Raw genomic sequence first — 27,536 nt, 5'->3', positions numbered from 1 at the left:
TCTTTGATCCCTCCAGTGCCTTGGCTGCAGTGGGCACTCAAATGGTTACTGAATGATTAAGAAAAGCACTCACCAGTCTTTTCAGGCATCTCAAGCTACATGGCAGGGTTTATATACTCAACCTAAGTTTAGACTACAAAATCATTTTTTAAAAAGGCATCATGCAGCGATAGAAAAGCTTATAAAAAGTAACTTTACAAACACCGAGCCCAGATTTCCATAGAAAGGAGAAAAATATTTATTCCAAAAGATGGCAGAAATAAGAAATTCATCCTGAAAGTATAGTTTGGTGCGATTCTGTTGAGATGGCTCTTCCCTCTGAACATGCTCTCCTACTGACCACCTCACTAGAGTCTTGTTTGTCTTGCAGCAGTTTCTAAACACTTCACTGATTCCCATGTGAGAAGGCAGAAGCCATCTTCAAATCCACAGATTCCCAGGAGAGAGTAACGTATCTCTCAGAAGAACAGCATCTTCTATCTCAGAAGAGTACATAATCGTTTTGTGGAGTCAGCACAGTTCAGGTTATGTAGGCACGTAATTCACCAAAGTTTTCAAAAAAGGCAAAGGAAAACATACTGCATTGTAGAATAAGGCATTCAAATGTGCTGTTAACATTTAAGGCAGCTGATGGCCAAAACAGGCAAGTCAAGAAAGGTGGTCTGGTTTGGAGGTGATTTTGCATCTAGAAGGCATTCTCTTCTCGCGACCTGCAAAACAAAACCATTCTGGTAACCAGTCCTCATACATTCCTCAGGAAGGCAAAAAGTTAACAACAAGAAAGTTAACCAGGCCAACACTTTAAAATGCATAGATGCTCAACAAAATATGAAACACAGGATAATCAATTTGGTGCAAGTTTGGCCAGGTTTTGCAGGGCTGTGGCAAAAGTTCCAGTAACCAAGGACACTGCTGAAATGAGGAGCACAAGTAACACTCTATGTTACAGAAAGCAGGAAGAATGAATCTGACTGAGATTGATGGTGCTGGAATCTAATGAATTCACCGCAGTTTCAAGAGTCTGTATTTTTCCCTTCCCTCTATAGCTGCCTTCTAGCTTGCTCCCCGTTCTGGCTATCTCGAGTGTAGGTGACAAATGACACTTTTCTTTTTCTAGCAGCTTAAATTCAACACCATCTTTTTTTTGTTTTGTTTTGGTTTTTTTTGGACACAGGGTCTTGCTCTGCCATCCAGCCTGGAGTGCAGTGGTGTGATCTCGGCTCACTGCAGCCTCAATCTCCTGAGCCCAAATGATCCTCCCATCTCAGCCTCCCAAGTAGCTGGAACTACAGGTGCACGTCAACACATTCGGCTAATTTTTATATTTTTTTGTAGAGACAGGGTTTCATCATGCTGCCCAGGTTGGGCTCTAACTCCTGGGCTCGAGCGTTCTGCCCACCCTCGCCTCCCAAAGTGCTGGGATTACAGGCATGAGCCATCATGCTCTAAACAGACCATATTTACAAGATACTAGGAAAACAGCATCAGGCCAAGGAGTGGTAATTACCAGAGCTACTTGTTTCTTGTAGTAGTGTGAAAGCCTCATAATATTTTTCACTTAATCTAGGGATAATTTTCTGTTCTCTTCCTTAGGCCAGCAGAACAGCCTCTTTGTACAAGTTATCAGTACCAGGCAGATTATAAATTTAGGCCAGGCGTGGTGGCTCACACCTGTAATCCCAGCACTTTGGGATGCCAAGGCGGGAAGATCGCCTGAGGCCAGCCTGGGCAACATAGCGAGACTCTCTATAGCATGATGACACACACCAGTAGTCCCAGCTACTCCAGAGGCTGAGGGGGGGAGGATCACTAGAGCCCAGGCATTTGAGGTTACAGTGAGCTATGATCATGCCATTCTGCACCCCAGCCTAGGTGACAGAGCCTGACCCTGTCTCTAATCAATAAATAATATTTTTTTCAGACAGTCTCGCTCTCTCACCCACCCTGGAGTGTAGTGGCCACAAACACAGCTCACTGCAGCCTCGACCTTCTGGACTCGAGCAATCTTCCTGCCTCAGCCTCCCAAGTAGCTGGGACTATAGGCCCACGCCATCATGCCTGGCTAATTTTTAAATTTTTCATAGAAATGGGGTCTTGCTATATTGCCCAGGCTGGTCTCAAACTCCTGGGCTCAGGTTTCCTCTTGCCTTGGCTTCCCAAAGTTCTGGGATTACAGGCATGAGCCTTCACACCCAGCCAATAAAATAAATTTTATCTGAGAATACTGAAGTAGTGAATATATATGGTTTGTCTGTTAATTTTCCATGAAGAGCACACTGATTAGACTTCTTCATAGTACAGGTATTTTGTGACAAAGAAACAATCAAAAAAGGGAAAAATAAGCCTTCACTTTTGAAAAACCTATACAAATGGGGGATAGTTTTCACTCAAGATCAATGATATCAGTTTAAAATAAATGTAGGCCGGGCACAGTGGCTCACATCTGTAATCCCAGCACTTTGGGAGGCCGAGGCAGGCGGATCACTTGAGGTCAGGAGTTCGAGATCAGCCTGGCCAGCATGGTAAAACCCCATCTCTACTAAAAATACAAAAAAATTAGCCGGGTGTGGTGGTGTATGCCTGTAGTCCCAGCTACCTGGGAGGCTAAGGCAAAGAGAATGGCTTGAACTCAGGAGATGGAGGTTGCAGTGAGCTGAGGTCACACCATTGCACTCCAGCCTGGGTGACAGAGCAAGACTCTGTCTCAAAATAAATAAATAAATACATACATACACACATACATACATAAAATAAAATAAAAGTAAATGTGCATTATGTTACATGGCAAAGGCATGTGGTTTGATTTTGGAATAAATTTTTATTTTTATTTATTTATTTATTCTTGAGACAGGGTCTTGCTCTGTCACCCAGGCTGGAGTAAATGCAGTGGCACCATCACGGCTCACTGCAACCACCACCTCCTGGGCTCAAGTTCCTTCCATCTCAGCCTCCCAAGTAGCTGGGACTACAGGCGTTTGCCACCACACCTGGCTAATTTTTGTATTTTTTGTTGTTGTTGAGATGGGGTTTCACCATGTTACCCAGGCTGGTCTCGAAATTCTGGGCTTGAGCAATCTGCCCACCTCAGCCTCCCAAAGTGCTGGAATTACAGGTGTGAGCCACTGCGCCCGGCTGATTTTGGAGTAAATTAAGGAAGCATTTTTTACTTTTGAGGCAGAGTCTCGTTCTCTCACCCAGGCTGGAGTGCAGTGGCGCGATCTCCACTCACTGCAAGCTCTGCCTCCCAGGTTCACGCCATTCTCCTGCCTCAGCCTCCCGAGTAGCTGGGACTACAGGCACCCGCCACTATGCCTGGCTAATTTTTTGTATTTTTTAGTAGAGACGGGGTTTCATTGTGTTAGCCAGGGTGGTCTCGATCTCCTGACCTTGTGATCCATGCACCTTGGCCTCCCAAAGTGCTGGGATTACAGGCGTGAGCCACCTTGCCCGGCCAGGAAGCCTGTATTCTTATCATCTTTGATAAGAAATAGCTGATTGGGGTGGGGCTGAAGAACTTAATCAAAGAGTCCATGTTCTCATTTTGCAAAATAAAGGAGCCATAGCCGGGCGCAGTGGCTCACACCTGTAATCCCAACACTTTGGGAGGCAGAGGCGGGTGGATCACGAGGTCAGGAGATCGAGACCATCCTGGCTAACACAGTGAAATCCCATCTGTACTAAAAATACAAAAAATTAGCCGGGCATAGTGGCGGGTGCCTGTAGTCCCACCTACTCAGGAGATTGAGGCAGGAGAATGGCGTGAACCTGGGAGGCGGAGCTTGCAGTGAGCCAAGATTGCGCCACTGCACTCCAGCTTGAGCGACAGACTAGACTCCGTCTCAAAAAAAAAAAAAAAAGAGTCATAAGGTTACTATCAGATAAAACTGACAAAGGGTCAGATGCGGTGGCTCATGCCTGTAATCCCAGTACTTTGGGAGGCCGTGGTGGGTGGATCACTTGAGGTCAGGAGTTCGAGAACAGCCTGGTCAACATGATGTACCCCATCTCTACTAAAAAAAAAAAAACACAAAAATTAGGCCGGGCACGGTGGCTCACGCCTGTAATCCCAGCACTTTGGGAAGCCGAGGCGGATGGATCATGAGGTCAGGAGATCGAGACCATCCTGGCTAACACAGTGAAACCCTGTCTCTACTAAACATACAAAAAATTAGCCAGGCGTGGTGGCAGGCACCTGTAGTCCCAGCTACTTGGGAGCCAAAGGCAGGAGAATGGCGTGAACCCGGGAGGCAGAGATTGCAGTGAGCGGAGATCGCACCACTGCACTCCAGTCTGGGTGACACAGCAAGACTCCATCTCAAATAAATAAATAAATGAACACAAAAATTAGCCAGGCGTGGTGGTGCATGCCTGTAGTCCCAGCTATACGGGAGGCTGAGGCAGGAGAATCACTTGAACCTGGGAGGTCAATGTTGCAATGAGCCAAGATTGCGCCACTGCACTCCAGCCTGGGTGACAGAGCGAGATTCCATCTCAAACAAACAAACAAAAACCTGCCAATGGGCCAGGTGCAGTGGCTCACACCTGTAATCTCAGCACTCTGGGAGGCAGGGCAGATCACCTGAGATCAGGAGTTCAAGACCAGCCTGGCAAACATGGTGAAACCCCATCTCTACTAAAAATACAAAAATTAGCCGGGTATGGTGGCACATTCCTGTAATCCCAGCTACTCGGGAGGCTGAGGCACGAGAATCACTTGATCCCGGGAGGCAGAGTTTGCAGTAAGCCAAGATCATGCCACTGTACTCCAGCCTGGGCAACAGAGTGAGACCCTGTCTCAAAAAAGAAAAAAAAAAAAACTGACAATGAAGATAACACAAAAATATTAAGTCTAGAACCAAGAAATCTGTTCGGGGGAAAGTAAGTTAATATACTTCTTTAACGATATGTTAGGCTTAATTTTTATCTTTTTAAAAATTTTAGATAAATTTGCAAAATAATTCCTTCTTTACTATGATATGTAAGGCTATATATTGTAGGAGATTAAATACAAGGAGTTAAGCATGTATTTAACAATTCAAGGCAATGTACCAAATGAATGGCAAAAACTGGAGAGCTAAATATGTTTAGAAATAAAAGAAATCACTTTGAAACAAAGTAGCCAAGGAAGGAAGTGCTAGGATTTGCCAGCTGGGCACTGAAAGAGAAAGCATCAGAAATAATTAAGAGAGAATGGGTGAACTGAGGCAAGAAAGCAGAAGGAATTTTCACAGGAGAGTGTACTTACCAAGTTGTTTTCTAAATTAATGAATGTAGTAGGGTAGTGAGAGTCAGGAAAAACCAAGTAAAGCTAATGAGGTCAAGAACAAGGGCCCACACCACTAGGGCCTGGAGGGGGAGGTAGTGAGAAGGAAGGCAGACTGGGGAGGGAAGGCCTTGACAGTCAAGTCAGAGCTGGACATGACCTGCAGGTTAGCCGTTCTTATCTGTTGTGGCTCATGGGACTGTTGGTGGCCCTGGCAAAAGTTGTGCGCTTACAACATTTTATATCGCATTTCAAGGGGCATGTACTCTCTACAATCAGAGACCTTAGGTTAAACAAAACAAAACAGAAAAACAAAACAAAACAAAAAACCCTGCTGCAGGCCACAGAGAACTACTGACAGTTTCTGAGGCAAGCTGATCTATTTCAGGAAGATAAGCAGGGTGGTGTTCTGTAGATAGATGACGGTAGAGCCAGGGAGACCAGATGAGGAGCCCCTGCCATAATTCAGAGCTGTAGTAAGTTGGGGCAGAAATCAGTGTGCCTGAAGGAGGAATGGAAAGGAAGGGCGGACACAAGAGATATAATGAGAGCAAATGGATTTGAGGAAGAGGAGAAAAAAGTGACGTGACAGGTTCTGACCCTGACAAGGAAAACTATGATATTGGGAACTGAAATGGAGACATGGCTGAGTCTGAAATGGCAGCAGAATGCCCAGCCAGAGTACTCAGAGTAAAAGATTTACTTTTTAACCACACAACACCTTGCACTGTTGAACTTCTCCCAAGTATGGCTTAATTCAACATCCCAACAGATCACAAACCCCTTTGGAGCCCAGTCTTCCCCTGCTTCAGTACTATACACCTCACAAGCACTCAAGTATTTTTGGAATGTGTAGAAAAACAGCTCCCACAGGGCAGAGGCCTAATTATCAATATCCTCTATTTCTTTCCTGGCCCGGACTTTATAATAAAATAGATAGCATTTCTATGCCTTCAGACTGTGGTCAACCACATCAGATCATCTACCAGGTAACAATGCTGTGCTAAACCAAGTAACTTCCAGGACACTGGGTCTGAAGCCGAAGCCACTCCTCCAAGGAGATTCCATGGTAGCAGCACACCCCACAAGGCTATAGGAAAGTGAACATCAACAAAAACAGCAACCTTGACGTTAGAGTCCCACATACATCTTAGGAAGTCACACTCAGGAATCTAAGGAAAACAGACAAGGCTGGAAAAGCCAGGGATGGAGTGAGCACTGCTCTTAGGAGTACTGGACACGTTTATTTGCAGCCAATAAACATAACGTGCTGTAACTCAGCCTCTCATCAGGCTGTGGTTCGGTTCTTCAATTCGGGAAAGAAAATCATGACAATTACATTGATTAAAGCAGCAAAAGATCAGCTATGTATTTAACAGTGTGTTCTTTGGATTGATTCCATTTCATCTATATAAAATTATTCTAAAGCTTTCATAAGTGGTCCTCATTTTTCTCTGTTGAATGCCATGTCTGGCTTACACCTACTTTCCAAATCTGGCCTCTTAAAAGAAATCATGTACTAAACCAAACATTTTTCCTTATCAGGTGAGGTCAGACCCAAATCTACTTTCTAAACTCCTTTATCATCTCACCATTAGGTAAAAGTTCAAAATTCGAAAGGTTAAACAAAGCTCAATCCTTTGACTTTACCATCCAAAAAGTGAAGTCATCCTGTCTTAAGTCTGTCTGTTCTAATGCTAGGCAGAGATTAGATCTCTTGATGTGTTAACTCCAAAGTCTTAGGTTACGATACCACTGTAATTCTGTTAAATGCAGAATAGGCATGACATGATGTTCATAATTAGGGATCGCCTGGCTTGCCCTCCTACTTCCTGGCATTTTGCTTTTAAAAGAACCATCTTTAGTATAAGGGGTTTCAAGCAGCCCGAGTGTGTGCTGTGGACCAGAGTGAAAACATGAGGAATCTGTCAATCAGGTTGACAGAGACATGACAGTGAAAAGAATAAGCAGATAAAATGTCTTCAGATCCACCCACGCAGTGTTATTTAGTGTCAAAGGGCCCAATTCTCTCATTATCATGGAAGGAAATGAAACTCAGAGAAGTTAAGTGAAAAACAATGCTGGAACTAGATCCAACTGAGGCCTGAAGTTCTCAGCTTTAAACCCCAATCAACAGCCTTACCTAACACCTAACACTCACTACAGTTGAAATAAAGAGTAGAAAACAGAACTTGATGAAAAAGGCAGGTTAAAAAAAATTGGTATTATTGCCAGGCACATTGGCTCATGCCTGTAATCCCAGCACTTTGGGAAGCCAAGGTGGGAGGATCGCTTGAGGCCAGGAGTTTGAGACCAGGTTGGGTAACAGAGTGAGACCCCCGTCTATTAAAACAAAACAAAAAAACCCCACACGTATGTATAAACATATATATAAAATATATATATATATATATATATATATTTTTGAGACAGAGCCTCGCTCTGTCGCCCAGGCTGGAGTGCAGTGGCGCAATCTCGGCTCACTGCAAGCTCCGCCTCCCGGGTTCACGCCATTCTCCTGCCTCAGCCTCTCCGAGTAGCTGGGACTACAGGCGCCCGCCACCACGCCCGGCTAATTTTTTTGTATTTTTAGTAGAGACGGGGTTTCACCGTGGTCTCGATCTCCTGACCTCGTGATCCGCCCGCCTCAGCCTCCCAAAGTGCTGGGATTACAAGCGTGAGCCAGCGCGCCCGGCCTAAAATATATATATTTAAGGGGAAATTAAATTGGCAAAATTCAGGTTGTGGCAAAACAGAAACTCATACTTTTTCTTTTTTTTTTTTTTTTTTTTGAGACAGAGTCTCTTTCTGCCACCTAGGCTTGAATGCAGTGGTGCGATCTCGGCTCATTGCAAGCTCTGCCTCCCGGGTTCACGCCATTCTCCTGCCTCAGCCTCTGGAGTAACTGGGACTACAGGCAGCCGCCACCATGTCAGGCTCATTTTTTGTATTTTTTTTTAGTAGAGACAGGGTTTCACCGTGTTAGCCAGGATGGTCTCGATCTCCTGACCTCGTGATCCGCCCACCTTGGCCTCCCAGAGTGCTGGAATTACAGGTGTGAGCCACCGCGCCCGGCTATTTTTTTTTTTTTTTTTTTTTTGAGATGGAGTCTCGCTGTGTCACCCAGGCTGGAGCGCAGTGGTGCAATCTTGGCTCGCTGCAAGCTCCGCCTCCCGGGTTCATGCCATTCTCCTGCCTCAGCCTCCCAAGTAGCTGGGACTGCAGGCGTCTGCCACCACGCCCAGCTAATGTTTTTGTATTTTTTTTTTAGTAGAGATGGGGTTTCACCGTGTTAGCCAGGATGGTCTTGATTTCCTGACCTCGTGCTCCGCCCGCCTCAGCCTCCCAAAGTGCTGGGATTACAGGCATGAGCCACCGCGCCCGGCCACTCATATACTGTTGATGGGAATGCAAAACAGTATAATCTCTATGGAAGACAATGCAACAGTATCTAGAAAAATCACATATATCTTTAAACCAGAGATTGCATTTTCAAGGAGGCTACATTAAAGATCATCAGCAAAAACAGAAAATGGCATATGCATAGGATGGCACTGTGGCTTTATCAGTAATAGCAAAAGACTAGAAATAACCCAAAAGGATTATCAATGGCTATAAAGAGATGAGAAACATCTCTATACACCAGTATGCAGCAATCTCTAGCATATATTGTTCAGTGAATAAAACAAGGTACAGAACAGTATATGTAGCTGATATCTTTTCTGTAACAGCAGTGTGTATGTGTGTATATACATATGAATGAATATATGCATTTGCTTAATCTTTGCAAAATATGAAACAGTGAAAGGATAGATTTCTCTGAATATATCTTGTTCATAATTTGACTTTGGAGATGTTTTATATATTCAAAAAACAGCAGCAAATAAAACAAGAAAATACAATAAATTGAACACAAACAACTTAGTCTAACTGTATATCAAACTGGTGACGAAACTCCCAGGGGAAATAATAATAATTACAGGCCGGGCATAGTGGCTCACACCTGTAATCCCATCACTTTGGGAGGCCAAAGCGAGTGGATCACTTGAGACCAGGAGTTTCACACCAGCCTGGGCAACACAGTGAAACACTGTCTCCATACAAAATTTAAAAGTTTGCAAGGCATGGTGGCACACACCTGCAGTCCTAGCTACTCAGGATGCTGAGGTGGGAGGATTGCTTGAGCCAGGAGGCGGAGGTTGCAGTGAGCTAACATCACACCACTGCACTCTAGCCTGACCAACAGTGAGACCCTGTCTCAAAAAAAAAAAAAAAAAATTATTATTATTTGAGATGAGGTCTTGATATATTGCCGAGGCATGTCTCAGACTCTGGGCTCAAGAGATCCTTCTGCCTCACCTCACCAAGCAGCTGGGATTACAGGCACATACCACTGTACCAGCTGTTATTTTAAGTGACCTCAGAAAACAGCACTTGATGAACTCATATCTATTAGTTATACTGGTGTTATCTTCAAAGTATTTTGCCAGGCATGGAGGCCCACACCTGTAATCCCAGCACTTTGGGAGGCCAAGGCAGTTGGATCGCTTGAGCTCAGGAGTTTGAGACCAGCCTGGGCAACATGGTGAAACCCTGTCTCTACCAAAAATACAAAAAATTAGCCAGGCGTGGTGTCACGTGTCTACAGTCCCAGATACTCAGAAGGCTTAGGTAGGAGGATCACTTGAGCCCAGGAGGCAGAGGTTGTGGTGATGCACTCCAGCCTGGGTGACAGAGACCCTGTCTCCAAAAAAAAAAAAAAAAAAAGTATTTTATATACATTGTAGAATAATAAAAGTTACTGTTATTAAGGAACAAGGATTTTCAGGCTAGGCATGGTGGCTCATACCTGTAATCCAAGCACTTTGGTAGGCCGAGACAGGCAGATCACTTGAGGTCAGGAGTTCAAGACCAGCCTGGCCAACATGGCGAAAACCATCTCTACTAAAAACACAAAAATTAGCTGTGCGTGGTGGCGTGTGCCTGTAGTCCCAGCTACTCAGGAGGCTTAGGCAGAATTACCTGAACCCAGGAGGTGGAGGTTTCAGTGAGCCAAGATACTGCCACTGCACTCCAGCCTTGGCAACAGAGGAGGACTCTGTCTTTAAAAAAAAAAAAAAAGAAAAAAGAAAGAAAGAAGGTCAGGCACAGTGGCTCACACCTGTAATCCTAGCACTTTGGGAGGCCGAGGTGGGTGGATCATGAGGTCAAGAGTTCGAGACCAGCCTGACCAACATGGTGAAACCCTGTCTCCACTAAAAATACAAAAATTAGCCAGGCGTGGTGGTGCACACCTGTAATCCCAGCTACTCGGGAGGCTGACGCAGGAGAATCGCTTGAACCCAGGAGGCGGAGGTTGCAGTGAGCCGAGATCACGCCACCGCACTCCAGCCTGGCGTCAGAGCGAGGCTCCGTCTCAAAAAAAAAGAAAAAAAAAAACCAAAGAAATAAAAACTCTGTAATGTTATATTTGAAAATACTAATGTAAACTTATGATTTTTTTCTTCTGAAAAATACATACTTCCTGGTTCTTTCCACTGAAAAGGCTTAGAAGCAATTATGCTTAATTATCCCAGGCAGCAACAAACGCACCTAGCACTCAGATTGTGATTCTTAAATGCCATTTCCACTGAACAGAACCAGGGTCAAATGGGCCTGAGAACTGACTAGTAAACCAGACATCCTTTTAGTGGGGAATTCGGAAACCAATTCAAGGAACAGCTAAATCTAAGTCTCGGACAGAAAATATACAAGAGGGGCCTGGACATCTTGATGTTGCCAGAAAGTAAGGAAACTACCAAAAACGAACACCAGAAGCACACAGAAGCCATCCTAAACAGGCTCTCCCAGACAACAACAACAACACACAACCATATAAAGGGTAAAAAATGTAACTATTTAAAATAAAAAAAAAAATCTCATTGAATACCCTGGAACTTGGCCACCAACATCTTACTATGAAAATTAAAAGAATTAAACCTGTATTCTGCTTTTCCCGTATTTTTGTGTGATCTGTGTTTCTTTTTTTTTTTTTTTTTGAGATGGAGTCTCGATCTGACGCCCAGGCTGGAGTGCAGTGGCGCGATCTTGGCTCACTGCAAGCTCCACCTGCTGGGTTCATGCCATTCTCCTACCTCAGCTTCCCGAGTAGCTGGGACTACAGGCACCTGCCACCATGCCTGGCTAATTCTTTTTGTATTGTTAGGAGAGAAGGGGTTTCACCATGTTAGCCATGATGGTCTCGATCTCCTGACCTCATGACCCGCCCACCTTGGCCTCCCAAAGTGCTGGGATTAGAGGCGTGAGCCACCACGCCTGGCCCCATGATCCGTATTTCAAGTCTATTAGATCATCCTGTTGATGAGGAAAAGTTTTTTTTTTGTTTGTTTTTTGAGACAGAGTCTTGCTTTGTCATCTAGGCTGGAGTGCAGTGGTGCGATCTTGGCTCACTACAACCTCCATCTCCCAGGCTCAAGTGCTCCTCCCACCTCAACCTCCTGAATAGCTGGAACTACAGGTATGCACCACCTTGCCTGGCTAATTTTTGTATTTTTTGTAGAGACAAGGTTTCACAATATTGCCCAAGCTGGTCTCGAACTCCTGGGCTCAAGTGATCTGCCTGCCTCAGCATCCCAAAGTATTGGGATTACAGGCATGAGCCACTGTGCCTAGCAGGAAAGTTATCTTTATAGAAGCATTTCAGCTCATCAAATGCAGAGGTAATAATACAATTGAAAAATCGGACAGGCATGGTGGCTCACGCCTGTAATCCCAGCATTTTGGGAGGCCTAGGTGAGTGGATCACCTGAGGTCAGGAGTTTGAGACCAGCCTGGCCAACACGGTGAAAACCCATCTCTACTAAAAGTAACCAAAAATTAGCCAGGTGTGGTAGCACATACCTGTAGTCCTAGCTACTTGGGAGGCTGAGGCAGGAGAATCACTTGAATTCAGGAGGCAGAGGTTGCAGTGAGTTGAGATCATGCCACTGCACTCTAGACTGGGTGATAGAGCAAGACTCTGTCTCAAAATAAATAAATAAATAAAAATAGAACTGGAAAAACCATCATTTGCGGCTCGGCATGGTGGCTGATGGCCATAATCCCAACACTCTGGAAGGCCAAAGTGGGAGGATCACTTGAGCCCAGGAGTTTGAGACCAACTTAGGCAAGATGGTGAGACCTCGTTTCCACACACACACAAAAAAAGAAAAAAAAAAAAAAAGTCACATGTGGTGCTGTGTGCCTGCAGCTGTTAGGGAGGCTGAGGCAGGTCGATCTCCGGAGCCCAGGAATTCAAGGCAGCAGTGAGCTATGATCACACCACTGCACTCCAGCCTGGGCCATAGAAAAAGACCCTCTCTCTATATAAAAAATAAATAAAATTTTTAAAATTAGCCAAAACATAGATCACATAGTGAGACCTTGTCTCTATTAAAAATTAAAAAATTAGCCAGGCACGGTAGTGTGTGCCTGTAGTCCCAGCTACTCAGGAGGCTGAGGCAGGAGGATCACTTGAGCCAAGAGTGCGAGGCTGCAGTGAGCCATGATGGTGCCACTGCACTCCAGCTGGATGACAGAGACTCTGTTTCAAAAACAAAAAAGTTAGGGCATGGTGGCTCATGATTGTAATTCCAAATACTCAGGAGGCTGGGGCAGGAGGATCGCTTAATCCCGGGAGGTCAAGGCTGTAGTTAGCCGTGATTATGGACTGTACTCCAGCCTAGGTGACAAGAGTGAGATTCTGTCTCAATTAAAACAAAAACAAAAACAAAAAAAACCAGCAGCAGCAGCAAATCACCATTTGCCATTTCAACTAAAATGATTAATTCAGGCTATGATCATCAATGGATAAAATCACTTGATAAAAAGAACTTTACAAATGAAGGAACCAGGCTGTCATTACCTGAACCCAGTGATCACATCAGCCTTACTAAAAATAGGAGAGCCAGACATCCTGTTTCTCCAGATGGGAGGCAATACACAGTTTACAGTAACACCTAAAGAGCCAAGAAAGTTGAACCTAAATCTAGTCAAGGCATTTAAAGCTAACTTCCATTTAACAAAATAATGAAAACAACGAACAGATTAAATAAGAGATTTCCTGACTCTTGGCCAGTGAATAAATCTTTCCACTATACCACTACTAACCTCTCTGACCCTCAGGACAAACAGAAGCTGCAACCTTAAGACTGATTTTCCTTTTTTTGAGATGGAGTCTTGCTCTGTCGCCCAGGCTGGAGTGCAGTGGCGCGATCTTGGCTCACTGCAAGCTCCGCTTCCTGGGTTCACGCCATTCTACTGCCTCAGCCTCCTGAGTAGCTGGGACTACATGCGCCCGCCACTGCGCCCAGCTAATTTTTTGTATTTTCAGTAGAGACGGGTTTCACCGTGGTCTCGATCTCGTGACCTCGTGATCCACCCGCCTCAGCCTCCCAAAGTGCTGGGATTACAGGCGTGAGCCACCGCACTCGACCCAAGACTGATTTTCAAAAGGCACTGATAAGGTTTGGATTATATGTCCCCTCCAAATCTCATGCTGAAATGTGATCCCCAGTGATGGAGGTGGGGCCTGGTGGGAGGTGGTTGGATCATGGGGGTGGATTCCTCATGAATGGCCTGGTACCCTCCCGATATGGTTTGGCTGTGTCCCCACCCAAATCTCATCTTGAATTGTAGCTTCCATAATTCCCATGTGTTGTGGGAGGGACCTGGTCGGAGATAACTGAATCATGGGGGGTGGTTCCCCCATACTGTTCTCGTGGTAGTGAATAAGTCTCATGAGATCTGATGGTTTTATAAGGGGAGACCCCTTTTGATTGGTTCTGATTCTCTCTTGCTGCTACCATGTAAGAACTGCCTTTCATCCTCTGCCATTATTGTGAGGCCTCCCCAGCCACGAGGAACTGTGAGTCCATTAAACCTCTCTTTCTTTATAAATTACCCAGTCTTGTGTATGTCTTTATTGGCATCATGAAAATGGACTAATACACCTCCCCATAGTAATGAGTGAAGTAGTTGTTAGTGTACACAAGAGCTGCTTGTTTAAAGGAGCCTGGCACCTCCTTCTCTCTCTCTTGCTCTCTCTCTGGCCATATGACACGGCTGCTCCCCTTCTGCTTTCTGCCATGAGTAAAAACCTCCTGAGGCCTCACCAGAAGCCAAACAGATGCGGGTGTCATGTTTATACAGCCTGCAGAACTGTGAGCCAAATATAAACTACCCAGTCTCATGTATTCCTTTATAGCAACACAAAACAAACGAACGCAGGCACCTTTCTCCATCCAAAGCATTCAAAAACCTTAATTTTGTTTTCTCTGTCTGCTCCCAGACTAGAACTAAGCAGCCAAAGTGAATGCTTAGCACACTCTCGGGGAAGCACAGCTCTGTCTTGCACCAGTGCCAGACGCCACCAGAACAGTGGCGCAGGCAACCGGATGAAGACAAGACATTCCTCTCCCAGCAGTGTAACACCATCACAGGAACGGTTCTGTCCGGATGGCTGACTACTGCTGGAAAGAAACCTGCTCAATTTTAAATCTGCCAGCCACTTTTTAAAGTTGCTGGATCTCACAATGCCAAGTATAAACAGTTACTTTTTTGATCTGCCTCTGAAAGAGTGCATGCGAGCTTAATTTTGTTAATTAAACTGTATTTACTTAAAAAGGCAGGGTGATAGCAGAATCTAAAAAGAATCTTACTGAGACTTAGGTAAGGTAAGGCTTAAGTTCCAATTTTATTTCTGCTCTTCAGATCGTGTTTGCATTCAGCAGCTTGCCCTTGCCATGTGTTAAAATGGCCATAAAATGTGAGAAAAAGTCAAGGCAAACCCTGACTGCGTGACCATACTGATAAGAAAGGTCAAGAGCATAGTCACCTCAAAGACTGAGCACTGTAGGGCATGGCTTCTTCCTTAAGGCCAATGATACTTCAGATACCAGATGGTTTCATTTTTCAATTGTGGTCCAAAGAGAGGGTTGAGTTGGGCCAGAATTGCAATCAGCCAACTAAAAGAAGGATGGGAGAGAAACAACAACAAAGTGGTGAAATCATTTTAGAACATGACCATTTTCAACTGGCATGGAAAAAGTACACTAGCAAAACTTAAATCTACTGCATTCACGCCAAACCTTCCATATACATTGTGCTAACGGCAGCATGTCTGATAACAAAATGTTTCCCAGGACGTAGTCTGCCTTCATCTTGTGACATATCACAAAGCAGTGGGGCTTCGTCACAGTAAGTCTCTGACTTTTCTCTCATTACCTGATTATCTTTCCAAGTATCCAAGATTTCCTGAATTCATGATATCTTCGCTTCAAAGGGTTTTCACTTAATCTCAATTTATCATCATCACAACTCCCAACCTCAGGGAAAATATGTCTTATTTTATCCATTCTCCAAATGTTAAGACCCACAACCTATATGACACACCCATTTTTACTGGTACAGGCAAGGTTTGATTGCAGCTTATCACCTTCCAATTAGACTATAACATGTAAGGTCCGGCTGGGCGCGGTGGCTCACGCTTGTAATCCCAGCACTTTGGGAGGCCGAGGCGGGCGGATCACGAGGTCAGGAGATCGAGACCACAGTGAAACCCCGTCTCTACTAAAAATACAAAAAAATTAGCCGGGCGTGGTGGCGGGCGCCTGTAGTCCCAGCTACTCGGAGAGGCTGAGGCAGGAGAATGGCGTGAACCCGGGAGGCAGAGCTTGCAGTGAGCCGAGATTGCGCCACTGCACTCCAGCCTGGGTGACAGAGCGAGACTCTGTCTCAAAAAAAAAAAAACAAAAAAAACCATGTAAGGTCCCCTTTTCTAATCCCCATCACCACGAAAATATGCAACACATCCTACTGTGGAATTTAACAGAATGGGCATTTACCTTCTCCCCAGTTTACTTCAGAATCTAAATAATGAGGTATTCCTCTGTATTACAGACTAACTACAAAGGAAGTACAATGGTGTCACATCTTACTTCAGGGTTAAAAGTGAAAAATAGGTTGGATGTGGTGGCTCATGCCTATAATCCCTGCACTTTGGGAGGATAAGGATCACTCGAAGCCAGGAGTTGATGACCAGTCTGGGCAACACAGTGAGAACCCGTCTCTACAAAAAAATTTAAAAAATTCACCGTGTTTGCTGACTTGTACTTGTAGTCACAGCTACCCAGGAGGCTGAGGTGGGAGGATCCCTTGAGCCTGGGAGTTCAAGGCTGCAGTGTTATAGTTACATCACTGCACTCCAGCCTGGGCAACAGAGCGAGACTCTGTCTCTAAAAAAAGAAAAGAAAAATAGCATAGATTTATCTTTAAAATTTTCTTATATTGCTCACAAAGTTCTGTATAAAGGGTCTTATATATGATATGGTAATTCATATGCCAAATAAAGTTTGAGAATCACTTAGCTCAGACAAAAGCAAAGAAAAAAATATGCAAATGTCTGGGTATTCAAACCATTCTTCACTTACTAAAGAAATATTTAATGAGCACCTACTAGGTTCTAGGCCTCAGAAATACAATGGAGAAAAATGAAATGTCACTATCCTCACAGAGCTTACATAACAGAATGTCAGGTGATAACTGTTATGAAGGAAATCAAGCAGGGAGAAGGAATAGAGAATGGCTTGGGGGGGCATTATTTCGACAGGGTGGTCAGGGAAGGAGGAACACAAACAGGGGAATGAAGCAGAATACACACTGCCTTTAGTTCCTACTCAAAATCCAGTTGACCATTGAACATGGGTTTGAAACATGCAGGTCGACTTGGATGCCTGGGTCTGCTCATATGCCTGCCTGTCCTGCATCCACCTCCCTTTCCACCTCCTCCACCTCTTCTGCCTCTACCACACCTGAGACAGCAGGAACAAACCCTCTTCTTCCTCTTCCTCAGCCTACTCAGTGTGAAGACAACAAGGATGAAGACCTTTATGCTCATCCACTTCCACTTAAAAAATAGTAAACATATTTTCTCTTCCTTATGATTTTCTTAACATTTTCTTTTCTCTACCTTCCTTTATTATAGGAACACAGGATATAATATGTATATAAATTATGTGTTAATTAACTATTTATGTTATTGGTAAAGCTTCTGATCAACAGTAGGCTATTAGTAGTTAAATTTTAGGGGATTCAAAAGTTATAAATGGATTTTCAACTGTGCAGGGGATCGGAACCTCTAACTTCCGTTGTTCAAAGGTCAACTGTGTAAGAATTTGAACTTCTTTCATTGGTGGGCAGTGGTGTGGGGAGGAGGGCAGGGTTAAGGTAAACAAGCCCAACCAACCTCCAACTCCCAATCTGGGAGAGTGAAATTTGGTAACACACTGCTATCCTTTCTGCATGGTGCCCTGGGATCTAGGGAATCACGTTCTTTTCTTTTCTTTTCTTTTTGAGAAGCAGTCTCGCTCTGTTGTCCGGGCTGGAGTGCAGTGGCACGATCTCAGCTCACCACAACCTCCGCTTCCTGGGTTCAAGCAATTCTCCTGCTTCAGCCTCTCCGAGTAGCTGGGATTACAGGCGCGCACCACCATGCCCAGCTAATTTTTGTATTTTTAGTAGAGATGGGGTTTCACTATGTTGGCCGGGCTGGTCTCGAACTCCTGACCTTGTGATCCGCCCACCTTGGCCTCCCAAAGTGCTGGGATTACAGGCGTGAACCACTGCACCCGACCGGGAATCGCTTTTTTTTTTTTTTTTTTTTAAGACGAAGTCTCGCTCTCGTCACCCAGGCTGGAGTGCGATGGCACGATCTCGGCTCACTGCAACCTCTGCCTCCCAGGTTCAAGCGATTCTCCTGCCTCAGCCCGAGCAGTTGGGATTACAGGCACCTGCCACCACACTCGGCTAATTTTTTTTTTTTTTTTTGAGACAGAGTCTCACTCTGTCGCCCAGGCTGGAGTGCAGTGGTGCAATCTCGGCTCACTGCAAGCTCCGCCTCCCGGGTTCACGCCATTCTCCTGCCTCAGCCTCTCCAAGTAGCTGGAACTACAGGCGCCCGCCACCACGCCCGGATAATTTTTTTGTATTTTTAGTAGAGACGAGGTTTCACCGTGGTCTGGATCTCCTGACCTCGTGATCCACCCGCCTCGGCCTCCCAAAGTGCTGGGATTACAAGCGTGAGCCACCGCGCCTGGCCAATTTTTGTATTTTTAGTAGAGATGGGGTTTCACCATGTTGGCAAGGCTGGTCTCGCACTCCTGATCTCAGGTGATCCGCCCACCTCGGCCTCCCAAAGTGCTGGGATTACAGGCATGAGCCGCTGCACCCGGCCAGGAATCACTTTCTAAGGGTAAATGGATATATCACTACAGCAGTCTCCTTTTACACTTTCAGGACTTTAAATTTCCCTATAGGCAGGGAACTAGCCAAGCCCCAATTAGGCCATTATCTGGGTGGATCTTTTTTCTTTCATTTACTGTCATTTTTAGAGCTTTTCCAATCAGAGGATAAAAAGGCTGATTCCGATCACCAATGGAGAGATTGCTGGAGAATTAGCCAGCACCATATCAGAAGCTTGTGCCCACAGAAACAAAAGGTGATTTTGTGACAGGAAACATGACACCTGAGGAAACCAGGCCAAAACAGATAGTTCAAGCTGACTAACTTAATAAACAAAAAGTTCATTCAGATGAGATTCTCTGATCCGTCCTTAGAACTAGGGTATTAAACACAAACACAATACTAAGACTTGTAGTCGAGGTTCAACATCATCCATCTGACATTATAAAAAAAGGAGAACAGCACAGGCGGACACACTGAAAAGCTCTGTGACTGCAGCTGACGCTAATGGTGCAGAGCTAAGAGTCATGGAAAATTCCAAACTAACCGAGGACTTCCCCAATCCCAGCAGGCAATACAAGCTGCCTGAAAAAACACTTTCGTAAGAGACTGAGACAACTGGCCAATGCCTAGAAATACTAAAAAAATCCATTAGAATTTAAACTAGCCTCTATCTCCGTTTGTTACCAATAATATAGCACAGAATGAAAACACCACTTCCCAGCACTTTGTAGGATGTTGTAGCGGAGTGGCTCTCCTCCCCAGCTGCAAATTATAATCACTCAGGGAACTTTTAAAATATACTGATGCTATTTCTGAGTGGAAAAAACATTGACTCCTTTTCCTCTGCTTTCACACCACAATAATCAACACAGAAGAGACTTCTACAGCCAAATGTGTGGGGATTTCTCCCCACCAACAAGCACACAATCAATTCTGCAGGGGACTCCAGCTGGGTGTCCTCCAATTCAATCCTGACACTATCTGCCTGGAGGCAGCATCAGATCTCACAGGGTGAGGGCTTGGATCCACAAGACTGCCCCTCACTTCTGATGCCAATCACAAGCCCCAGGTTGTTCTACCTGTGCTTCTGACCAACTGGCTATAAATCGGGGAGGCTCCAACCTTTCTTAGGTTCAATTAATCTGCTAGAGCAGCTCGCGGAGCTCAGGGAAACACGTTTTCTGGTTCACTATAAAAGATATTACAATCTGGGCACGGTGGCTCACGCCTGTAATCTCAACACTTTGGGAGGCCAAGGCGGGTGGATCACTTGAGCCCAGGAGTTCGAGATCAGCCTGGCCAACATGGTGAAACCCATCTCTACTAAAAATACAAAAATCAGCTGGGCATGGTGGTGCACATCTGTAGTCCCAGCTACTTGGGAGGGTGAGGCAGGAGAATCACTTGAACCTGGGAGGCAGAGGTTGCAGTGAGCCAAGGTCGCACCACTGCACTTTAGCCTGAGTGACAGAGTGAGACTCTGTCTCAAACAAACTAACAAAAGATACTACACAAGATACTGATGAAGGGATGGACAGGGTGAGCTACGGAAAGGGGCACAAAGTTCCCATGCTCTTCCTGGGAACACCAGCCTCCAGGAATAGCTTCCAGCTTTCCCGAACCTCTCAGAACCCAATCCTTTTGGGTTTTTATGGAAGCTTCATTGTGTAGGCATGATTGATTACATCACTGGCCATTGGTGATCAGTTTAAGGTTCAGCCCCTCCCCCTTCCCCTATGGTTGGGCTGTGGGGCTGAAAGTCCCAACCCTCTAATCCTTCTTTGGTTCGTGATTAGATCCCATCTACCAAGGGGCTGCCAATCATCAGTCGACTCATTAGCATACAAAGAAACATGTCACTTTGGAGATTCTACGGATTTTAGGAGTTGTATACCAGGAAATGGGGACAAAGACTAAATTTATATTTCACAGTATCACAATTTCACATATAACCTTTCATTTAATTCTTGTACTAGGAAACAGGCAGAGAGAGTATAAGTGATTGGCCTATGGTCACAATGCTAATTAGGTAGTAGTAGATCCTGGACCAGGAATCAGATCAGATTACTGTTCCCACTTCAAAAAGTGACCTTCTGGAATATTTTAACTGAGAACATTTCAGAAGGCATTAATTTAGCTAAATCTAAATTGAGAATTCAGAAAATGAGAATCCATCCACTGAACACTGATTAAGTTCAACACAAGCCTTTGGTGCCCTCACTAAAGAATATCCAGAAGAAAGAATGAAGACCCCTTTCTTGGTCAGGTCAGTATTTAGAAACTTTTTTTTCTTCTTATTTACCATTTCTCTGTGTTGGTATCATTTCAAGTCCTCGCTTCCAGTTAGTATGAAATACACAAAGTACTGTTGCTGAGTATAGTCACTCTATTTTGCAATCAAACATAGAAGGAACTTATTTCCTCTGTTTAAGGTTTGTGCCCATTGTATGGGTACCCCACATGTTTGTACCCATGGTACTACTCTTTATTCCCACAACTTTCCTTCCTTCCCAGTCTCTCATATCTATCATTCTATTCTCCATGTCTTTGACATCAAATTTTTTAGCTCCCACATATAAGTGAGAACATGCGATATTTGTCTTTCCACACTTGGCTTATTTCACTTAAGATAATGGCCTCCAGTTCCTCCCATGATGCTGCAAACGACATGATTTCATTCTTTTTTTATGGCTGAATACTATTCCGTAGTGTACATATACACATTTTCTGCATGCATTCATCTGTTGATGGACACTTAGATTGATTCTCTGTCTTTGCTACTGTGAATAGCACTGCGATCAACATGCGAGAGTGCAGGTATACCTTTGATATATACTGATTTCTCTACCACTGGATAAATACCCAGTAGCGGGAATGCTGGATCATATGGTAGTTCTATTTTTAGTTTTTTGAAAAATCTCCAGGCCGGGCGCGGTGGCTCACGTCTGTAATCCCAGCACTTTGGGAGGCCAAGGCGGGTGGATCACGAGGTCAGGAGATCGAGACCATCCTGGCTAACATGGTGAAACCCCGTCTCTACTAAAAATACAAAAAATTAGCCGGGCGCGGTGGCGGGCGCCTGTAGTCCCAGCTACTCCAGGAGGCTGAGGCAGGAGAATGGCATGAACCCAGGAGGCAGAGCCTGCAGTGAGCTGAGATAGTGCCACTGCAGTCTGGCCTGGGCGAAAGAGCGAGACTCTGTCTCAAAAAAAAAAAAAGAAAAGAAAAAGAAAAATCTCCATACCATTTTCTATACTGGCTGTACTAATTTACATTCCCACTAACAGTGTATAAAAGTTCCCTTTTCTCTGCATCCTTGCTGACATTTATTTTTTGGCTTTTTTTTTTTTTAAGATGGAGTCTCCCTTTACGGCCCAGGCTGGAGTGCAGTGGCACGATCTTGGCTCACTGCAACCTCCACCTCCCGGGTTCAAGTGATTCTCCTACCTCAGCTTCAGGAGTAGCTGGGATTAGACACCTACCACCACACCCAGCTAATTTTTAAATTCTTAGTGGAGATGGGGTTCCACCATGTTGACCATGGTTGGCCAGGCTGGTCTCAAACTCCTAACCTCAGATGATCCACCTGCCTTGGCTTCCCAAAGTGCTGGGATTATAGGCATGAGCCACCATGCATGGCCATATTTTGGCTTTTTAGTAATAGCCATTCTAACTGGAGGGAGATGATATCTCATTGTAGTTTTGATTTGCATTTCCCTGGTGATTAATAATATTGAGCACTGCTGGCCATTTGTAATGTCTTCTTTTGAGAAATATCTAGTCATGTCCTTTGTCCATTTCTCAATGGGATTATTTGTTTTTTTACTGTTAAGTTGTTTGAGGTCCTTATATATTCTGGATCTTAGTCCCCTGTCAGATGGGTAGTTTGCAAATATTTTCTCCCATTCAATAAGTTGTCTCTTTATTCTGTTGATTGTTTCTTTTGCTGTGCAGAGCTTTTTAGTTTAATATAGTCCCATTTGTCTATTTTAGTTTTTGTTGCCTGTGCCTTTTTTTTTTTTTTTTTTTTAGACAAGTTTCTTGCTCTGTTGCCCAGGCTGGACTGCAGTGGCGCAATCACAGCTCATTGCAGCCTTGATCTCCCAGGCTCCTGGACTTCAGCGATTCTCCTACCTCAGCCGCCTGAGTAGCTTGGACCACAGGCACGTGCCACCAGGCTTGGCTAATTTTTTAAATTTTTTGTAGAGACAGGGTCTCATTATGCTGCCTAAGCTGGTCACGAATTCCTGGGCTCAATTGATCCTCCCACCTCAACCTCCCAAAGTGCTGGGATTACAGGTGTGAGCCACCGCAACCAGCCTGTTGCCTGTGCTTTAGAGGTCTTAGTCATAAAACTTTTGTCTAGACCAATGCTCTGAAGAGTTGTCCCTATGTTTGCTTCTAGTTGTTTTATAATTTCAGGTCTTATGTTTAAATCTTTTCTTTTTTTTTTTTTTTGAGATGGAGTTTCACTCTTGTTGCCCAGCGTGGAGTGAAATGGCTCACCGTGATCTCAGCTCACCGTAACCTTCATCTCCCAGGTTCAAGCGATTCTCCTGCCTCAGTCTCTTGAGTAGCTGGGATTACAGGCATGCGCCACCATGCCCAGCTAATTTTTTGTATTTTTAGTAGAGACAGGGTTTCTCCGTATTGGTCAGGCTGGTCTCAAACTCCCGACCTCAGGTGATCCGCCCGCCTCAGCCTCCCAAAGTGCTGGGATTAAAGGTGTGAGCCACCGTGCCCGACCTTGTTTAAATCTTTAATCCATCCTGAGTTGACTTTTATATATGGTGACAGAAAGGGTCCAATTTCACCCTTCTGTATATGGTTATCAAAGTACACATGCATACACATATGTGTGTACACACACACACCACACATATCTCACTTAAGAAAAAAAAACAAGAAACCACAGTTCAAGAAAACTCCAGAGGCCAAGGCAGGCGGATCACCTAAGGTCAGGAGTCCAAGACCAGCCTGGCCAATATGGGGAAACACCACCTCTACTAAAAATATAAAAATTAGCCAGGCACAGTAGCACATGGATGTAGTCCCAGCTACTCGGGAGGCTGAGGCAGGAGAATCACTTGAACCTGGGAGGCAGAGGTTGCAGTGAGCCGAGAGCAGGCCACTGCACTCCAGCCTGGGTGACACAGCAAGACTCAAAAAAAAAAAAAAAAAAAAAAAATTACCTGGGAAACAGTCTAGTCTGGTTTATTTGAAATTTCACAGAGGAATTTACCCCCCTAACCTGCTGAGCTTTGTGCCTGCCCCTCTGACTACCTCCTGACTTAAAATTTCCCTTTAAAGCTGATAAACACGCAGAGAACTGGAAGGGGAAAAAAAAATCCACTCTGAATTGATGGAAGTGGGTGGAGGAAGAGATCATATTCCAATGAATCTATTACTTCATGTGTACAAGAAAAGGAACTAAATGTACCTTTCATGTTTGCCCAAACTGTACCGCATGTCTTCATAACCTGAGGGCCAGCCTTAATAACCAATCTGCGATTATTCAAACAATTGAGGCAGCTATGGTGCAATAATGTCTTCAGAGAACTGCAGAGCTGGAATGGATCTGAGATCAAGTCTAAGTTCTGCATTTTAAAGATGAGTCAATTAAGTCCTAGTGAACTTACTAATACCCCACAGCAAATTAGTGAAGGGGGAAGCTGGAAGCTGGAAGCGGGGAGTCCAGGACTCCTGAGTCCCATTATACCAGGCTGTTTCTATAGGCTATTAAGGATCAAACAGGCCAGGTGCGGTGGCTCATGTCTGTAATTCCAACACTTTGGGAGGCTGAGGCAGGTGGATTGCTTGAGCCTATGAGTTCAAGACCAGCCTGAGCAATATGGTGAGCCCCCCCTCCCCCGGTCTCTATAAAAAAAAATTTTTTTTTCAATTAGCCAGGCTTGATGGCACATGCCTATAGTCCCAGCTACTCAGGAAGCTGGGGTGGGAATCACTCGAGCCCTGGAGGTCAAGGCTGCCATGAGCTATGATCATGCCACTGCACTCTAGCCTGGGCAACAGAGAAAGACCCTGTCTCAAAAAAAAAAAAAAAAAAGCTAAATCAGGCAGCCTAGGGATTCTTCATTTATTCCACAATCATTTAGCAGTGCCATGTTCCATGTCATCCTCTGAGGATGCGTAAAGGAGCTGGCTGAGGGGCCAACCCAAAGGGACTCATGAGCTGTGAGAAATAAACCAAGGAGAGTAGTAGAGTATGTTTTCGTAGAGATATGCATGGGTGCCTTCATACTATAAACGCTCCCTGGCCACTTCTTAGGAGCTCAGCTCTTGGTTACTAGAACTCTCCCAGCATAAACTATGCCCTCGCCACTATACTCAGTTCTCTCAAGCCCTGCTTTGTTCTTCTGTTCCACATTCAGATATAAGAACAGGAAACAAAGGCACGGGTTATTTCCCGGTGACACACAGATTGAGCAGTCTCAGCTTCCCTGCTGGAATGGGGAAGTCTGGCCAGGACCTCTCTTCTGATCCACTGTCTCTCCAGCCAGGGCCATGACAGCAGTGACCTCTGTCGGTGAGCTCATTAAGAGACAGCAGAAATGCAGGAAAGTGATTTGCCCTAGCGCCACTAAAATGACCTCTCATCTCAACTGAATGATAAAAATACTTTCAAGAGGAGCAACATTATTAGATGCTCCTAGAAAACATGGGATTTGGTATTAGACAGAGTTGGATTATAATTCCAGCAACACTAAATATCGGTGAACTGAATCCAGGCAAATGTCCTTACAACCCCAAGCCCACGGTCTCCTGTTGCAAAATGCTGATACTAATCCTTGCCTTAAGGTATTACAATTTAAAGAGATAATATAAGTAAAGTGCTCTATGCAGTGGCTGACAAATAGATGTTCAATAAACACTGGTTATTCCTTCTCTTTCTCTGTAAGACAGCTAAAAATGTATTCAAGCCACAGAATGAACTACAGCCTATTTACTTCACAAAGGAGTTTCTCACGTAGCACTGAGTCATTCTCATCTCCACCTCCTCTCCTGCGACCACCCACTCTGTGGCAGGCAGATTTCAATTCTCCCGAGGTTCCCACCACTTAGTATACACACCCTGTAAAAACTCAATTAATCTGACAGAATAGTCACTCCATGGTTAGATTATATTATCTGATACAGCTGGCTTTAACAAAGTGGCTATCCAGGATGGGCACGGTGGCTCACGCCTGTAATTCCAGCACTTTGGGAGGCCGAGGCAGGCAGATCACGAGGTCAGGAGTTTGAGACCAGCCTGACCAACATGGTGAAACCCTGTCTCTACTAAAAATACAAAAATTGGCCAGGCGTGGTGGCACGTGCTTGTAATCCCAGCTACTTAGGAGGCTGAGGCAGGAGAATTGCTTGAACGCAGGAGGCGGAGGTTGCAGTGAGCCCAAATTGCGCCACTGCACTCCAGCCTGGGTGATACAGCAAGACTCTGTCTCAAAAAAAAAAAAAAAAAGGCCAGGCATGGTGGCTCACGTCTGTAATCCCAGCACTTTGGGAGGCCAAGGCGGGCAGATCACGAGGTCAGATCGAGACCATCCTGGCTAACACGGTGAAACCCCATCTCTACTGAAAATACAAAAAAATTAGCCAGGCGTGGTGGTGGGTGCCTGTAGTCCCAGCTACTCGGGAGGCTGAGGCAGGAGAATGGCATGAACCCGGGAGGCGGAGGTTGCAGTGAGCCGAGATTGTGCCACTGCACTCCAGCCTGGACAACATAGCGAGACTCCGTCTAAAAACAAACAAACAAACAAAAGAGGCCGGGCGCAGTGGCTCACACCTATAATCCCAGCACTTTGGGAGGCCAAGGTGGGTGGATCACCAGAGGTCAGGAGTTGGAGACCAGCTTGGCCAACATGGCAAAACCCTGTCTCTACTAAAAATAAAAATTAGCCAGGTGTGGTAGTGCATGCCTGTAATCCCAGCTACTCCAGAGGCTGAGGCACGAGAATCACTTGAACACGGGAGGCAGAGGTTGCAGTGAGCCAAGATTGTGCCACTGCACTCCAGCCACCTGGGTGATAGAACGAGACTCTGTCTCAAAAAAAGGGAAGTGGCTATCCTGAGTGAATGTCACCTGTTCAGGCAAATTTTTGTTTTTATCTTTGAGATGAGAATCTTGCTATGTTGCCCAGGGTGGTCTTGAACTCCTGGCCCTTAGCAGTCCTCCCATCTCAGTCTCCTGAGTAGCTGAGATTGCAGGCATGAGGTGCCACCACTGGGCATGGCTTCAGGCAAGTTCTTTTTTTTTTTTTTTTAATTTGTATTTTTTGAGACAGGCTTGCTCTGTTGCCCAGGCTGGAGTGCAGTGGTGCGATCTTGGCTCACCGTAACCTTCTGCTTTCCTGGTTCAAGCAATCCTTCTGCCTCAGCCTCCCGAGTAGCTGGGATTACAGGTACATGCCACCATGCCTGGCTGATTTTTCTATTTTTATTAGAGACGGGGTTTCACCATGTTGCCCAGGCTGGTCTCGAACTCCTGGCCTCAAGTGATCTGCCTGCCTTGGCCTCCCAAAGTGCCAGGATTACACACATGAGTCACCCACCCAGCCCTCAGTTGAGTTTTTTTTTTTTTTTTTTTTTTTTTATACTCCTGCTCTGTCGCCCATACTCCTGCTCTGTCGCCCAGGCTGGAGTGCAGTGGCCCCATCTCTGCTCACTGCAAGCTCCGCCTCCCGGGTTCACGCCATTCTCCTGCCTCAGCCTCCAGAGTAGCTGGGACTACAGGCGCCCGCCACCACGCCCAGCTAATTTTTTTTGTATTTTTAGTAGAGATGGGGTTTCACCATGTTAGCCAGGATGGTCTCGATCTCCTGACCTCGTGATCCACCCACCTCGGCCTCCCAAAGTGCTGGGATTACAGGCGTGAGCCACCGTGCCCAGCCGAGTCCTGTTCCTTTTAAGAACTCAACTGGGCTGGACGCGGTGGCTCACGCCTGTAATCCCAGCACTTTGGGAGGCCGAGGTG

At 45.2% G+C, this 27,536-nt stretch overlaps 2 protein-coding genes and 1 non-coding gene across 4 annotated transcripts in view; all 3 read right to left on the bottom strand.

The window, feature by feature from the left end:
- Nucleotides 1–222: 222 nt before the first annotated feature.
- The window catches only part of RPL26L1 (ribosomal protein L26 like 1), a 77,029-nt gene continuing 49,715 nt past the window's right edge, over nt 223–27,536 (bottom strand). For both annotated transcript variants that reach the window (XR_009213901.1, XM_058440149.1), the window contains one exon: nt 223–710. Coding sequence is in view for 1 of the 2 variants with exons in the window: in XM_058440149.1 (XP_058296132.1) it covers nt 612–710 (99 nt within the window). In the remaining variant the exon portion in view is untranslated. The remainder of the gene's footprint in view (nt 711–27,536) is intronic.
- The window catches only part of ATP6V0E1 (ATPase H+ transporting V0 subunit e1), a 53,654-nt gene continuing 26,340 nt past the window's right edge, over nt 223–27,536 (bottom strand). Inside the window, exons 3-4 of the mRNA XM_032158643.2 lie at nt 15,138–15,267; nt 223–710 (exon numbers count right to left, since the gene is read on the bottom strand). Of these exons, the coding sequence (XP_032014534.1) occupies nt 15,174–15,267 (94 nt within the window). The 3' untranslated portion in view covers nt 223–710; nt 15,138–15,173. The remainder of the gene's footprint in view (nt 711–15,137; nt 15,268–27,536) is intronic.
- Nucleotides 14,577–14,777, bottom strand: LOC116472065 (small nucleolar RNA SNORA74). The gene has a single exon (XR_004248976.1). It is a non-coding gene; the product is annotated as a small nucleolar RNA SNORA74 (small nucleolar RNA).

Source organism: Hylobates moloch, unplaced genomic scaffold (assembly GCF_009828535.3).
Source record: "Hylobates moloch isolate HMO894 unplaced genomic scaffold, HMol_V3 SCAFFOLD_6, whole genome shotgun sequence".
Taxonomy (NCBI): Eukaryota; Metazoa; Chordata; class Mammalia; order Primates; family Hylobatidae; genus Hylobates; species Hylobates moloch.
Note: the sequence above shows the minus strand (reverse complement) of the source record. Positions and strands in the feature narration are given on the sequence as shown.